General features: G+C 44.9%; 1 protein-coding gene across 2 annotated transcripts in view; it reads right to left on the bottom strand.

The window, feature by feature from the left end:
• The window catches only part of SDK2 (sidekick cell adhesion molecule 2), a 776,524-nt gene that overhangs the window by 17,152 nt on the left and 744,937 nt on the right, over positions 1-14,435 (bottom strand). For both annotated transcript variants that reach the window (XM_073682549.1, XM_073682548.1), the window contains 9 exons: positions 13,875-13,976; positions 12,933-13,048; positions 11,106-11,292; positions 5,056-5,193; positions 4,296-4,457; positions 3,926-4,051; positions 3,123-3,287; positions 2,768-2,908; positions 2,550-2,688 (listed from right to left, as the gene is read on the bottom strand). In XM_073682549.1, the coding sequence (XP_073538650.1) occupies positions 2,550-2,688; positions 2,768-2,908; positions 3,123-3,287; positions 3,926-4,051; positions 4,296-4,457; positions 5,056-5,193; positions 11,106-11,292; positions 12,933-13,048; positions 13,875-13,976 (1,276 nt within the window). The remainder of the gene's footprint in view (positions 1-2,549; positions 2,689-2,767; positions 2,909-3,122; positions 3,288-3,925; positions 4,052-4,295; positions 4,458-5,055; positions 5,194-11,105; positions 11,293-12,932; positions 13,049-13,874; positions 13,977-14,435) is intronic.

Below are 14,435 nucleotides of genomic sequence, written 5' to 3' on the forward strand. Positions count from 1 at the left end.
AGTGTTAATGCAGTTGATTATCGCTGATGACATCTGCAAAGCTAAAAATCATGGATATCCTGCAGGACACCCAGCTATATACAGTGGATGTAAGTAAAGAGTTTTACAGAAACGATATCTCATGTGAAAACTCTTCTCATTATTGGGACATTTTAAACAAGCTTTGATCCACTTGCCACGTGCTCATTATGTCAATTTTTCTGCCCATGTGAAAGAATCCAAATTTGGATGTCAAATGCATTTATTTCAGAAAACTGGAATAAGTTATTGTTTCCTTGCAAAAAAAAAATCTATATAACCCAGCCCTTCGTCAAAAAATGTGCAGATAATGATGATAGAAATATTCTAGTATTATACAGCATCTAACACACCATGCGTAATTCCTCTTGGATATCATCCTGACCCCTCCTGTGTATTTCGAGTCTATGGACCCTCTGTACGCCCTCCATCCCCTCCCCATGCCAGCCTGTAACACTCTACAATACTTCTCTTCCCGCTACACAAGAGCTGCTTATACGGTTACATCCCTAACAGAGCGACCATTGTGATTCCAGTAGCAGCAGGACTCCATGAATATTACCAGGACGAGACGTGAATATCAACAAGCAGCGACAACTTTTAAAACAAGCTGCACCCTGTGCCAACCACTTAACTGGAAAGTGGAGGCTCTTGGCTCAAAGACTAACGCACTAGAGAGGAGGCAAACATGGAAACTTCACCGGGTACAAGAAATGAACTTTTCATCCATTGCTTTCTAATATTTCACGACCTTTTTGACAGCTTAGAGACCTGAAAATTCATACCCAGCCCCCATAAATAATTCTGACTATGGTGTTTTATACGTGAGGTGGCTGATCTGAAGGGGGGATGCAGAGAAAAATACACAGGGTCCGCATATCCATCCTGGACGAAGCGTTTACAGGGGCCCCTCAAATGAAAATGTCAAGGGAAAGATGGATCAGGTACTGAATTCCTGATCCTCTTGTTTTCAGGGGAAAAATGATTTGCGGTATCCAGTTCTGACGTCTGGTCCAGTCCTCTGTTGCTGCCAGACTTCACTTCTGTGGTCAGCATCCTCGGCCCGACATTTCCTGGGCACCTTCCGAGGCCCCGCTATGACATGATGTACGTCGCTTCATGGGCCCCACGATGGACGTCATGATGTCATGGGACCTAGGTGAAGTCCGACTACAACAGAGGATCAGACCATAGGTCGGATTTGGATACTGCCGTTGTTGTTTTGAGCTCATCTTCAGCTATAAGTCATCACAAGATGCACCTGACAGTGGCTTATTTCCACTCCCTATTCAAAAACACATGCACGCCTGGCAGATATGAGCGTGCACGAGTATGGATAGGTGGAAGTAGAGTGGAAGAAGCAGATGGCTGAAAGATTTGTATGTCCAGCTTAAAGTGACTAATCAGCACAGAATGACTGTTCAAACCAAGTACAGGTGCTCGGTGCACCCTTTGAGTGGCCAAACAGTTAAATGCACCTTCTGGGCGCATTCAGATATCTGTGTAAATTGGTCAGACACTGTACCGCAAAGCACGGACTGACCAAGGTTCTCCCAACCAGAGCGTGACAACTTCATATATTTCTATGAAGCTATCACGCTCTGGAGACTCGCGGCCAGTCTGTGCATTGCAGTCCGATCTCAATCCAATTTGCACGGACATATGAATGCGCCTTCCCACCGACTTGGTTTCCATCTATTTCCACCCTTCTCTGGCTCTATGAAGCCAGAGCTGTCAATCAAAATAGAGGGGGGAGATAGAGGGGAAACAAGCAGGTGGGAAAGTGCTCTGAACTGTTTGGCTACACCAAGGGAGCTCTGAGCGCCTGTGCTTAGTTTGAGCAGTCATTCTGTGCTGACAGAGTACCTTTAAGATTTGGTGATACGACAGCAATATATTTGGAATTTGATAAGAAGCCGGAGCAGCCTTGTATCAAGGATGAAGATGCAAAATGCCACTGCTAAGAAGCACTCAGTATGGACACTGCAGACAATGTGATTCTCTCCTTGTAGTAGTCTGACGTCATGTAAGAGTATAAACACAAGGGACCTTTCTGATGCTAAAGTGAAAAATCTGCAGCAGCAAAAAAATTTAAAACTTGCCGCACATTTCACCCTTTCCATTGCAAAGAAATCTATAAGATAAATGACACGTCTGGGATTTCCGATCCGCAGCATCTCTGATTCCGCTGCAAGTTACGTTGCTTTTCCATGAGATTATATAAAATGTCACACCCAGTGGATTGTCAATGTGCACACACCCTACAGCTCTGCTCCCGGCACATTACAGTCTGTCGGAGATATATGTTCGGAGGTTCTCCTGATGTATACCACCATCATACATTTATATTACAAATTTGTATGACATGGCGTTACTGGCAGACACCAGATCGTTCGGTTCCATCGAGCACTATGGGAACAGTTGCTGCCATATGTACCTAATGCAGGCTCCAAACGTGATGTGAACAGAGCCTGATCTTGCTCTAATCTGACATCACAGTATGATAAATGGTTCCTTCGTCATCCGCTCACCTCGTGTAAATCCCGTTTTTTCTGCAGAACGAATTCTTCACCGAGAGTCGCCGGTTGTTCAGCTCCAGTGCTGGAAATCTGCTCTCATCCAGACTCACCATCTCTCCGTGGCCCAGGGTGCTATTCTTGGGATTACAGCCTGATGGGTAGGAATTAGATATGATGAGGCGCATAGGGAACAGCCAAAAAGTCCATGCAGCCACCACACGCTTTCTCACCTGAATCTGATTTCTTGGCATATTTCTTGCTTTGTCCTCGGATGATCAACGCAAAGACAAGTAGAAGGATGAAAATGAGACCAATGAGGGCGATAACGACCAGGAACCACCATTCCTCATAGAATGGATTTGCTTTTGTGGCTATAGAAAAAAAGAAGAGCTTTAGGTAATGTATAACCTTGACTTTTCGATCCTTCCAGTCCTCCAGGTTTTTTTTTACAAACCCAATCTGCACAGGGAGGGCCAACAATGGACTGAAACGTGTTACTCTATCCCACTGCATAAATTTTTTTGCTTTTGGTTAGCATTTAGATTTTTTTTTTGTAACAAGGTTGACACAGCAATTTTGTTATACCTGATACAGAGGTGGAGGGTGGGCTGGGGGTCCCATATCCATAATCATTGACGGCAATGACCCGAAAGTCATAGCTGACGCCCAGTTTTAGGATGTCTATGCTGAAGGTGTACGAGGTGGCTTCTTTGGGAATGTCCTTGATGAGTATGTCCCATAATCCTTCATCTGAAGTGGGGAAATACATGATATTACTCTATAGGATCCAGAATATTAAACCAGAAGAACTGATACAAGTGTAAGGGCATAAACCGGTCACACACTAGTGAGCATGGAGACATCTGTATTGCCATCGGTGTGGTGTCCGTTTTGTGAATAAGGTTTACAAAGCTAAATACAGTTTCCTGTCTTAATAATTATAATAATATAATAATCCATAAATATTGGATGATCCATATCAGATCCAATTTTTTTTTCCGTGCACCCATAGACTTGAATAGATGAGTCTCCTCTGAAATACGGAAGACAATAGCACACGCTGAAATTTTTTTTGGAAAGTGCTTTTGGATAACATTGGATTTTGGATCCAACTGACAGCACTCGGACCGAAAAATACGGTCTTGTGAACGTCGCCTCATTGTGAGCATTTTCCTATATTTGCACCATATTCATTCTTTTTTATCCAAGTATAGGGCGCGACCGGTCATGCCCTAAATATCACTGGTGACACAAAAGACAAGCCTGCAGCTCTGGTAACATAGATGTGCCAACATAACCTGTCCATAAACCCATAGATAATATGGCCACCTCCACCAATATATGTATTGCATAGAAATAATTACAGCGTGCACACTGGCAGTACGTACCTGATGGCCGGGCCTCTATAACATATCTGGTAATTGGACTTTTTCCTGGGTCTCCACTCGACCATTGGATAGCAATTAATGAGCTGTATCTGGAGATGGAAGGGACCCCCGGAGGTCCTGGAGCCCCTAAAGTTTTGAAAAGTCATGATTAAATGTAAGAGAGAAACTTCACATATATGTGGTGAGTATAAAACATGGATTTTATATTAATCTAAGCTAATACAATTAAGGGAGAAAATGGCACCTCATGGAGGAACAGTCACAGTGCAAGGTCGGTGCTCGCGGCACTGCTGTGGGCATTAGCCATTAATTGATCTGTGGGTTGGAAATGACTAATGGAAAAAGTATATTCGGTGCCTGGCTCTTTTACCATCTCCTGGTCCAGTAGTCACATTGGCTTCAATGTCTGGCCCATAAGTGAAGGTCTTGGCTCGTATTCGGAAACGGTACGTCACTCCCTCAGCGAGGTCCTTCAGCTTCATCCACAGGGGACTGTTCCCCTTCACGTCCACGGTCACAATCTTACTGATTCCTGGGAAAGAGACGGACAATGTTAACCCAATGCTTGCTGTGCTGATCTTATCGTCACACCCGGCCTCTATGTACCAGGAGGAATAATTCTGGTATGAAGGGGACAGAGTTGGTGCAAATCAATTCGCAGGACCTGGTCCATTAGCCATGTCGGTTATCTGTGGCTGTAGGATGGGAACCGCGAGAACTGCCTCTTACCTAATGGCATCTGTGGCCCTCCTTCTGGTTAGCCGGCTCGGCACAAAGTCTTAGTCTTATGTGCGTCACTCCACATCGATGGTTTTGCACCAGCTAATCAAAAGAGACTAATCAAATATTTTCATGGTTCCCATACAGCGGACAGAGATTACTGTCATGGCCGATGGACAGGATCATGCAAATTGATTCGTACCAAATCTAACAGGGGAGGGAAATCATTAAAGAAACATGGCTGCCTTCCTTCAAAAAAAACCCTCCATGCCTCTGGTATGGCAACCCAGCTTTAATAGAATGAGTTGTAATACCATACACAACCAGAGGATAAGTGTGGTGCTGTTTAAGTAAAAACATTTTTACAACACATTTCTTTTTTTTGATAGATTGAACAGAATTACACTTACCGTCTACGGGTGTGCACGGCTCGTATACCAGTCTGTATCCTTCCAGAATTCCATTCGGGTAAATGGGCGCATCCCACGAAACATTTACAGAAGTGGTGGTCAGTTCGCCAAATCTAAGTGTGGCTGGGGCGCTGGGGGCTGTAATGAAAGCAGATGTAAGATGAACACAAATGTATAACAATAATAATAATAATAATAATAATTTTTATTTATATAGCACCAACATATTCCACAGCACTTTACAATTAAGTAGGGACATGTACAGACAATATAAATAATACAATGTATCACATTTCAACAGTTACATGAGGAGTGAGGGCCCTGCTCGCAAGCTTACAATCTATATGGAAATAGGGGGACACAATAGGTAGACATGGTCATCAGCCAGTATCTGTCTAAGAGCAGTTACCGTGTGCTATTTGGTGCATGGAGGATGTGGAGACAGATGAATATGCAGGGGCAGATTAAGATTAATATTTAGGAGGGGACAAGGCAGAGTTAGGTTGGTGAGTTGACATGATAGGCTTGTCTACACAGATGTGTTTTTGAAGCATGTTTGAAAACATGGGGGCTAGATATTAGTCGGATTGTCTGGGGTAGTGCATTCCAGAAAACTGGGGCGGCACGAGAGAAGTCTTGGAGCCGGAAGTGTGAGGTTTGGATTAAGGAGGATGTTAGTCCTAGATCAGTTGCAGAACGGAGGGAAGATAGACAGAAATGAGGGATGAGATATAGGGCGGTGCAGAACTGTGGAGAGCTTTGTAGGTGAGAGAGATGAGTTTGTATTGTATTCTGTGGTGAATGGGTAACCAGTGTAATGACTGGCACAGGGTAGAGGCATCGGTGAAGCGGCTTGATAGAAATATAACCCTGGCTGCTGCATTTAGAATAGATTGGAGGAGAGCGTTTGTTTAGAGGAAGACCGATTAGATGAGAGTTGCAGTAGTCCAGACGAGAGTGAATCAGAGCGACAGAGTTTTTGCAGTATAAAAGGTGAGAAAAGGTCAGATTCTGGAGATGTTTTTAAGGTGCAGGTGACATGAGCGAGCGAGTGATTGAATATGGGGAATAAAAGAAAGTTGTGTGTCAAATATGACTCCAAGACAACGAGCTTGCTGCTTGGGAGTTAAATTGAAAAGTTAGGTATAGGTAGGTTAGTAGAGGGAGGAAAAATAAGGATTCAGTTTCAGATAGAGGGAGGACATGATAGAGACAGCGGACAGACAATCACTGGTATTTTGTATTCGAGTGGGGGTGATGTCAGGTGAAGAGGTGTATAATTGGGTGTCATCAGCATAGAGATGATACTGGAAACCAAATCTGCAGATGGTTTGTCCAATAGGAGCAGTATACAAGGGGAAGAGGAGGGGACCTAGGACTGATCCTTGTGGAACCCTGATAGTAAGGGGAAAATTAGAGGAAGAAGAGCCGGCAAAAGATACCATGAAGGAGCGGTCAGAGAGATAGGAGGAGAACCAGGAGAGAGCGGTGTCCATGAGGCATATAGAGCAGAGCATAGCTGGTGATCCACAGTGTCAAAAGCGGCAGAGAGATCCAGAAGAAACAGCAGGGAGTAGTGACCATTAGATTTAGCTGTTAGTAGATCATTAGAGACTTTAGTGAGGGCACTTTCAGTAGAGTGTGAGGAGCGGAAACCAGATTGTAAAGGGATTGTAAATGTATAATGTAAGGAGTGCATCAGTGGATTATAAGAGAAACGTGGAGCATGGAGCATGGCAACACACGTGTTATCCGGGGCACAGCCTGATCTATGCTGCCCTGGGCTTGAGAGTAGGAGGCAACGGTGTGATGGGTGAACGAGAACCAGCAATGGCACCCCAATTTACTCTATGCACATCACTAGGTGTTGTCCTGCACAAAGAGAAACCCAGGGCCCACTGCACCCGCGCAAAGTTTGACAACGGGTCTGAAGATTTCATCCTGGTAACTAACATCAGTCCGGGTGCCATTGACTATCCGCCAAACCAGTCATACTGGATGATGTTGCATAATGTTCACCATGCCGTCTTCAGACTCTGTCTGTGGAGGGAAAAAGGCTCCAATTGCGGACCGGCCAGTTCTGGTGTTCTTGCCAATTGGGCTGTGAGCACAGGTCCGACTATAGGACATGGGCCCTCATGCCACTCTTTTTGACAGCTTGGTCAGAATCATGCACATCAGTAGCCACAGGCGGCCATTCTGTAGGGGGCTGGCAGTGCTCCTACTGTTCCTCTTCGCACTAAGAACCCGATACCGCTACTACTACTGGGTTGTTGCCCGTCTGTCTGGGTCTCTGTGTTTCCCGGTATTTGCTCTATACTCTTGAGACTGGTGGGGCACAAGGCAAACCTTGTGGTGGCATGTATGGATGTGCCATCCTGGAGGAACTAGATGACCTGTACAACCTCAACGGGCTGCAGGTAAAACTTTATCCTATAAGTATCGACAAGGACATTAGCAAAACCGAATACTAGAGAAGAAGCAGTCAGGAAAGATAAGGAGAGAGGAATTGTCTGTGGCCTCCATTCCCTTTTTAGGGGTCTTCTTGCTGTTCCTCTCTAGTGCTCCTGTTGTCACTTTCATTTGCACCAAAACAGGTGACGCTTATTCACAATCTTTATTTATGTCCTAACTGGACAGATTGATATTCCTTACTTCTAAGTTGGAGCCACACTGCGATGGGCACATGGTGCCAGAATTTTTGAGCGAAGTATATGGTCACTTGACATGATCTGGTCTGTAGTAGCCTGGAAAGTGAGGGAAGGAGAGGAGCGCTATCTAAGCATAGTGAATGTGGCAGAGATGTATCAAGGTGTATTTTTTAACCTGGTAAGGCTGTGCAGGTAGGCGCAACACTAAAAAACACTTATAATGCAAGGCATAGATCAAAGGGCTTGTTGCCAGTCTGGTGTGCCGTGAAAAAAATTCCTTTCCGGAAAACCTTTTCAATGTGTAGAAATGGAAGAAATTTTGATCCAGAGAGGCTGGTAAAATGAGAACTCCAAATGGAAAAAAGTAAAGAAACGTTGTGGAATATTATATCCCAACGTTGTCTAGTTAAAAATATTTTTATTTAAAAAGTGCAAGAGTATACTCAAAAAATAAAAAAACAACACGTTTCGTCTGGATTAACCTTCATCAGGTGTCTAAAGAAAAATGCCCCGTATAGCTCACTTACAGTATACTTCTCCAATTTTCCATGGGTGGAGTTTCCCAAAATGAGGATCCAATCATTGCTCTCTTATGTGTTCATGTGGTGGATAATTACAACTATACACAAATGGTTAATGAAAAAGGAAACATATATACATATATAATTTAAATGATGAGGAACATTACAAAATATCCACTGACATCCTGTACTGTAAGCCTAGGAAGACAAAATTTCTAACTGCTTAATAAGGGGTACTAAAATCAGTGGTTTGTCCAATATACATATGAATCTTATAGGATGTGACATCCCGTGAGTGCAAAGCCACTATGCTTCAAACCACCCACGGCTATATTGATGCCGTGTGGAGACCCCACACAGCTACCCCCCCCCTTTTTTTCTCCCCCCTCTTGCCGTCCAGATTCCCCCTGCCCACTCCACAGCGCAACCACTCCAACCACCCATCCCCATTGCCGGACGTGTATAGTTGTAACTATCCACCACATGAGAGAGTAATAATGATTGGATCCTCATATCGGGAAGCTCCACCCATGGAAAATTGGAGAAAGTATAAGTGGTCTATACGTTTTTTTTTTCTTTAGACACCTGATGAAGGCTCATCCAGCCGAAACACATTGTGTTTTAATTTCTGAGTGTACTCTTGCACTTTTTAAATAAAAATATTTTTAATGAGACAATGTTGGGATACAATATTCCATGACTTTTTTTACTTTTTTCCATTTGCAGTCCTCATCTTACCAGCAGAAGCGCTTCTCTGGATCAAAATTTCCTCCATGATCTGGTCTGTGACGAGCACTGCACCACCATGGCCATATTACACCAGTCCGCACTTTCCCTGAATTAAGCCTTGCCAGGTCATCACCTCTGCGGAAATTATATAACAACACAAAAATGTTGCCAGACCAGATTATCCACAGAGATTTGTGTGTTAAAACAACTCGGTACAAAACTGCATCGCACGTCCCGGGGTCAGGAGGCAAATTTCCACACGTACATATTATAATTATATGTGCGATGGAAATCTAAAAGCTGCGATCTCACATGGAGACTGGCGTGACCGCGTCCCTGATGAGACCACCGCTTTGTATTTGCAGCCTCCGTGCTGCTGTTCCCATAGTGCCTGAACATTCGGGACCAGTCGATGACAATTTCGGTGGCAGCCCGTGCTTGTTTTGTGCTCCTGTCAGGATGAAAATCAGTAACTGCGATAAATGAGGGGGTGTCAGAGCCGATAAAGCTCAGGGACGACTTCCCTGCTGGGTGTTAGTGGAGCGCGGTTTGCCGGATGCAGCCTAATGTCACTTGATGTGGTAGCAGGGCAGAGAATGGAGGATTTTGCCTCGGGGTGTTTCACTCTTCGGAGAGGTGCGCTATCACCTACAGACTTGGCCGTGATTATGTAACTCTCCGTCCTCTACATCCAGCAGTAGATAATATGATAAACCTCGTGACAAATGATTCATAGGAAATTCAGATTGCAACAAAGCCGGGAACAATAAAATGGATTGGGTGACATTTCAGATTATTTTACAGTTTTAAGCCGGATTATTAGAAGTTTTGGACTATTGGGTGCATAGTAAATACATTTTACTTGCAGAGAATTTCTATTCAATCCATATTTGTTAGAGGCGGCATGAATCGATTTGGAAGAGCCAGTCCAGTGGCCGGGTTAGTAATGTGTGGCCATCGGTCGAGAGCCCTGAGCATCGCCTTCTACCTCTTCATTTCGTCAGCTGGCCTGGCACAATGTCACCGTTACAGCGTGATGCACATGTGAGATAGCAGCAGGACAGACATTCGAAAGAAGCGTAGGAGGAGGTTGTCCGGCGGCCACAGAGTACTGACGGACCCGCTGTACCGGGTACTGCTGATTAATTTGCACCAACGCTAATATTTATATTACATATGGATCTGCCAGACCACTGTGCAATCTGCTTATGTCTGATGTATTTATGGACATGAAGACCTTTTCTATTTGGTATAATCCAGCAGCTGATATGAGGCTTGGAGCGGCTTCCTATAGATGCGGGTGCTGCTCTTTACCATAAGCTTCATCTGGGGGTGCATTGGGGGCATCATAATGTGTGTGAGGCACTGTTGGGAAAATCAATTTGTGGAGAGCATCATTGTGTGGGGGGCACAGTGGGGGAATGAAAAGTGTGGGAGCAAGAAAAGTATAGGGAGCGACATTGTGTGGGGACACTGTGTGGGGCATGAAAAGTGTGGGGAGTATCACTGTGGGGGCATGAAAAGTGTGGGGAGCATCTTTGTATGCGGGGGGCATTGTGGGGGCAAGGAAAGTGTGGGGAGCATCATTGTCTGTGGGGACAAGAAAAGTCTAGGGAGCTTTCTTGTGTGGGGGCATCATAATGTGTGGGCGATACATTATGATGTTCCGACAGTGTTTGTGGGGCATTATACTGTGTGTAAGGATGACGGCTGCAAGGGTATCCATGTGAGTAGGGGGACATCAAACTGTATGGCAGGCATTATGTGGGTAAAATACTGTGTTAGGGCAAGAAAAAGGGTATCCATCTGTGTGGGAACACTATGGGCATCACTAGGAGGACTAATTCTGTATGGGCACATATAAAGGACTGGGCAGGGATAGGGCAGTGCCTTAGCTCTGTGCGCTGCCGTCTACGTCTTTCTTTCCTCCAGAGTTGGGAGTTTTGCAATAAATTTCTGGATATTTTATCTTGGATGTAATATGCATTTCTGAAGGAAGAGTGACCCCTAGTGGACAGAAAATTGCAAAATGTTTTGGAAAACCAATTTCCTTGATGTCGCGCTGTGTATGGCGGCATTTCTAGAGGATCCTACTATACTGATGCCAGTTTAAATACCCAGCTCTGCTGTCAGTGCTGCAGTTCCTCACCTGCTTGCTGTGTCTGCCCGCGGATGGGTTGACTGCGGGGACCATCTCCGGCTGTGTTAAAGGCCGCCACACTGATGAGGTAGGTGGTATAGCCGGTCAGGTTCTTGATCTTCACCCCACTCTCCGGCAGGAACAGGGTTCTTACTTTCTCAGTCTCATTTAGTCGGGTCGCTTCCCAGTAAAAAATCTGTGCGGAAGGGAAAAGGTTAAAGTACACTACATTAGGGTTAATGCACCAAACTCTACTCCATCTGTGATTACTTTTTATATTTTAGTTGATCATTTTATCCAGCCTCATTTAATTTTGATTGAGAAAGTGAAGACCAATGTGTCCTTCATTACAGCCAAACGTCAGGGGTCTGCACACTTCACATCTACAGTTTCTTACATGTATTTGTGAGCTGCCCTCACAGATTATAGATTGTGAGCTGTCACTGCAGCCCAGATCCATGCTGGGAGTTGTAGTTCCACATGTTGCAATGCAATGCGCAAGTGTGTGCAGGAGTATGAATGTCCCAAGAGCTGTGGTAGAGCTCCCTCTGCTGCTCAGTGTTTGCATTACACTGAACTTTTCCTGAGCTTTGAGTAGCTAAATGAAGGCAGAACACAGACCTGATGAGGCAGGGGGGTTCAGAACACAGGCCCAGTGAGTAGGGGGGTGCAGAACACAGGCCCAGTGAGTAGGGGGGTGCAGAACACAGGCCCAGTGAGTAGGGGGGTGCAGAACACAGGCCCAGTGAGTAGGGGGGTGCAGAACACAGGCCCAGTGAGTAGGGGGGTGCAGAACACAGGCCCAGTGAGTAGGGGGGTGCAGAACACAGGCCTGATGAGGTGAGGGTACACAACACAGACCGACGAGTAGGGGTGTGCAGAACACAGTGCCAATAAGGGGGCGATGGGTGGGTGCATAATACAGTCCCAACAAGGCAGGAGTGACTCTCTCTACCGACCATTAACATCAAATCACGATTCACTCTTTGTAACTTGTAAGAATGAAAAAAGAGAGAGATGGCACAGGGGCGAGAGGTCCACGGTTGATTGCTTTTCTCAGGACGCTGCTGACGATTCAAGGTTTGCATTAATTACAAACTGTTTATTACATTCATGTAGGAATGCGCCCATTCTAATGATGTGACGGATGCCCGCAGCGGACGCCATAGTAAACGCTGATATTTATCCATCTGCCACGCTGATTACACACACCGTTATTGGACTAGTAATATTCTGTAATGTGACCATTATCCATTTAATCCTCGTTATCTCTAATTTAAAGTGAAAAGAAACCATAAAAAGTGAATGCCAACTATTTCCGTAACGTAAAATTCTCTGGAGAACACTTCAGCACTTTATAAATGGGAAATCAATAGACGAGGAGACGGCACAATCATCACTTTTTAGGGATCTGTTCCGTGTAAATCTAGTAAATGAGAAAAGAGCTGAGGGCAGAGAACCTGTATTCTGGAGCTCGGGGTGAGCGGCTGGAACATTGCTGACCCTCAGGGACTGGGCACCACTTACCAATGAGGCACAGTGGCCACATGCCAACGGCTGCCATAGTAGTCAGCAGACAATAGAGAGCCACGCCGGCTTGTTACATTATCATGGAGGCACTACGACACCTAAGATCCACACTGACCACCTAATAAGGAGAACCCCAGCCTCACCCTAGATATTAATCATGACCCATGGCATTATTACAGCACATATATCCACAAATCATGACTGGGGGAGTGGGGATGTTCATAAAAATTGGCACCAAATGAAATCGCAAGACGAACACCCCACAATAGTGGACCATAATGTTACTGGAAGTGAAACCCACCATACCTTATATCCCTGGATGTCGCCATTTTGAGACTCCAGTGGAGGTGGGTCCCACGTCACATCAAGCTGCACGGCGGTGGCACTTTGTATGGCGACGTTCTGGGGTGAAGCTGTGGGCACTGTGGAAAAAGCAATTATGGAAAGTGAGAAGCGTTGGCGGAACATTGACGGGCATAAAGATTACCTGTCACTTGCCATAAATGAAATGCCGCTGTTCTCCTGAATCCGGCGTTGTTTTTCTTTAGTTCCTGCGCCTCTCCATTCCCGAAATATGGCCTCCTCTTCCCTGTATATAATTCTACTCCTATTATCCAAATGGGCGTGGTTTCCTATGGGAGTCTTCTTGGGGACCACTCCTACTTGGCTAACAAGACTAGAATTATATACTGGGAAGACGGGGCCATATCTCAGGAACAGAGAGTCGCAGAAACAAAAGAAAAACAACTCCAGATTCAGGAGAGCAGCGGCATTTATATCGAGAAAATCTACATATCTCTGGCAAGTGACAGATCATCTTTAAAGGGGCATTCCCATCTTCAAGATCCTATCCCAATATCTATTAGGTGTAATAATTATAATATTAGAAAATACCTCCAATTAAAAATGTAGTATAGTTTTTCTGATTCGCTATGTCTCTTTCCTCATGTGCAGGCATTGCAGGACCTTAGGTATCCATGGCTAAGACCACTAGCAACTAGCTAACTAACTGTCACTATATCAGTGGTCGTAACTATGGATACCTAAGGTCCTGGAATGCCTACACATGAGGAAAGAGACATAGCGAATCAGAAAAACTATCCTACATTTCTAATTGGAGGTATTTGCTAATATTATTATTACACCTACAACATATTGGGATAGGATCTTGGTGATGGAAATACCCCTTTAAGGCCATTTTGGAGACACCTCAGGGACAGATGCAACAATATGATTGATGACACTTACCTGCCTCTCCAACAAAAACTTCCTGGGGGACGCTGGCTGGTCCTTCACCAGCGGCATTGTACACGCTCACTCTGATCTCATAGCGTTTGTGCTTGTTCAGATCTGAAGCAGAAGACAAGATGGCGGTGAGCATCAATATACCAAACTTCTGTATCAGTGTGGGCTACTACGTTTTCCTAGACCCAGTGATGTTATTGTTAAGTTTTTGCAATAGTGTAAAGGGAATCTTCAGCTGTTTTTGTTTCTATGTAATCTGACAGCCTCATGATGTAGGGACAGAGACCCTGATTCCAGCGATGTGTCACTTAGTTTACTGGATTCAGCAGTTGTTCTCTGCTGCAGATCTAGCAGATCTAGCAGAGCTTGAATGCTGAGCTGTGTATAACCCTGCCCACACCACTGATTGGTAGATTTCTCTGTACACTGTATAGTGACAGTTGCTAATGAGTGGTGGTTGGACTAGGAGGCACGAGACACCTCATCCTGTACCGATAATCTCCTGCTGATAAAACAGTGATTATATTAAAGCTGTAAAACACATCCTAGTGAGTGACACATCGC

Source organism: Phyllobates terribilis, unplaced genomic scaffold, assembly GCF_046119375.1.
Source record: "Phyllobates terribilis strain yellow unplaced genomic scaffold, ASM4611937v1 Scaffold_5__5_contigs__length_657084704, whole genome shotgun sequence".
Taxonomy (NCBI): domain Eukaryota; kingdom Metazoa; phylum Chordata; class Amphibia; order Anura; family Dendrobatidae; genus Phyllobates; species Phyllobates terribilis.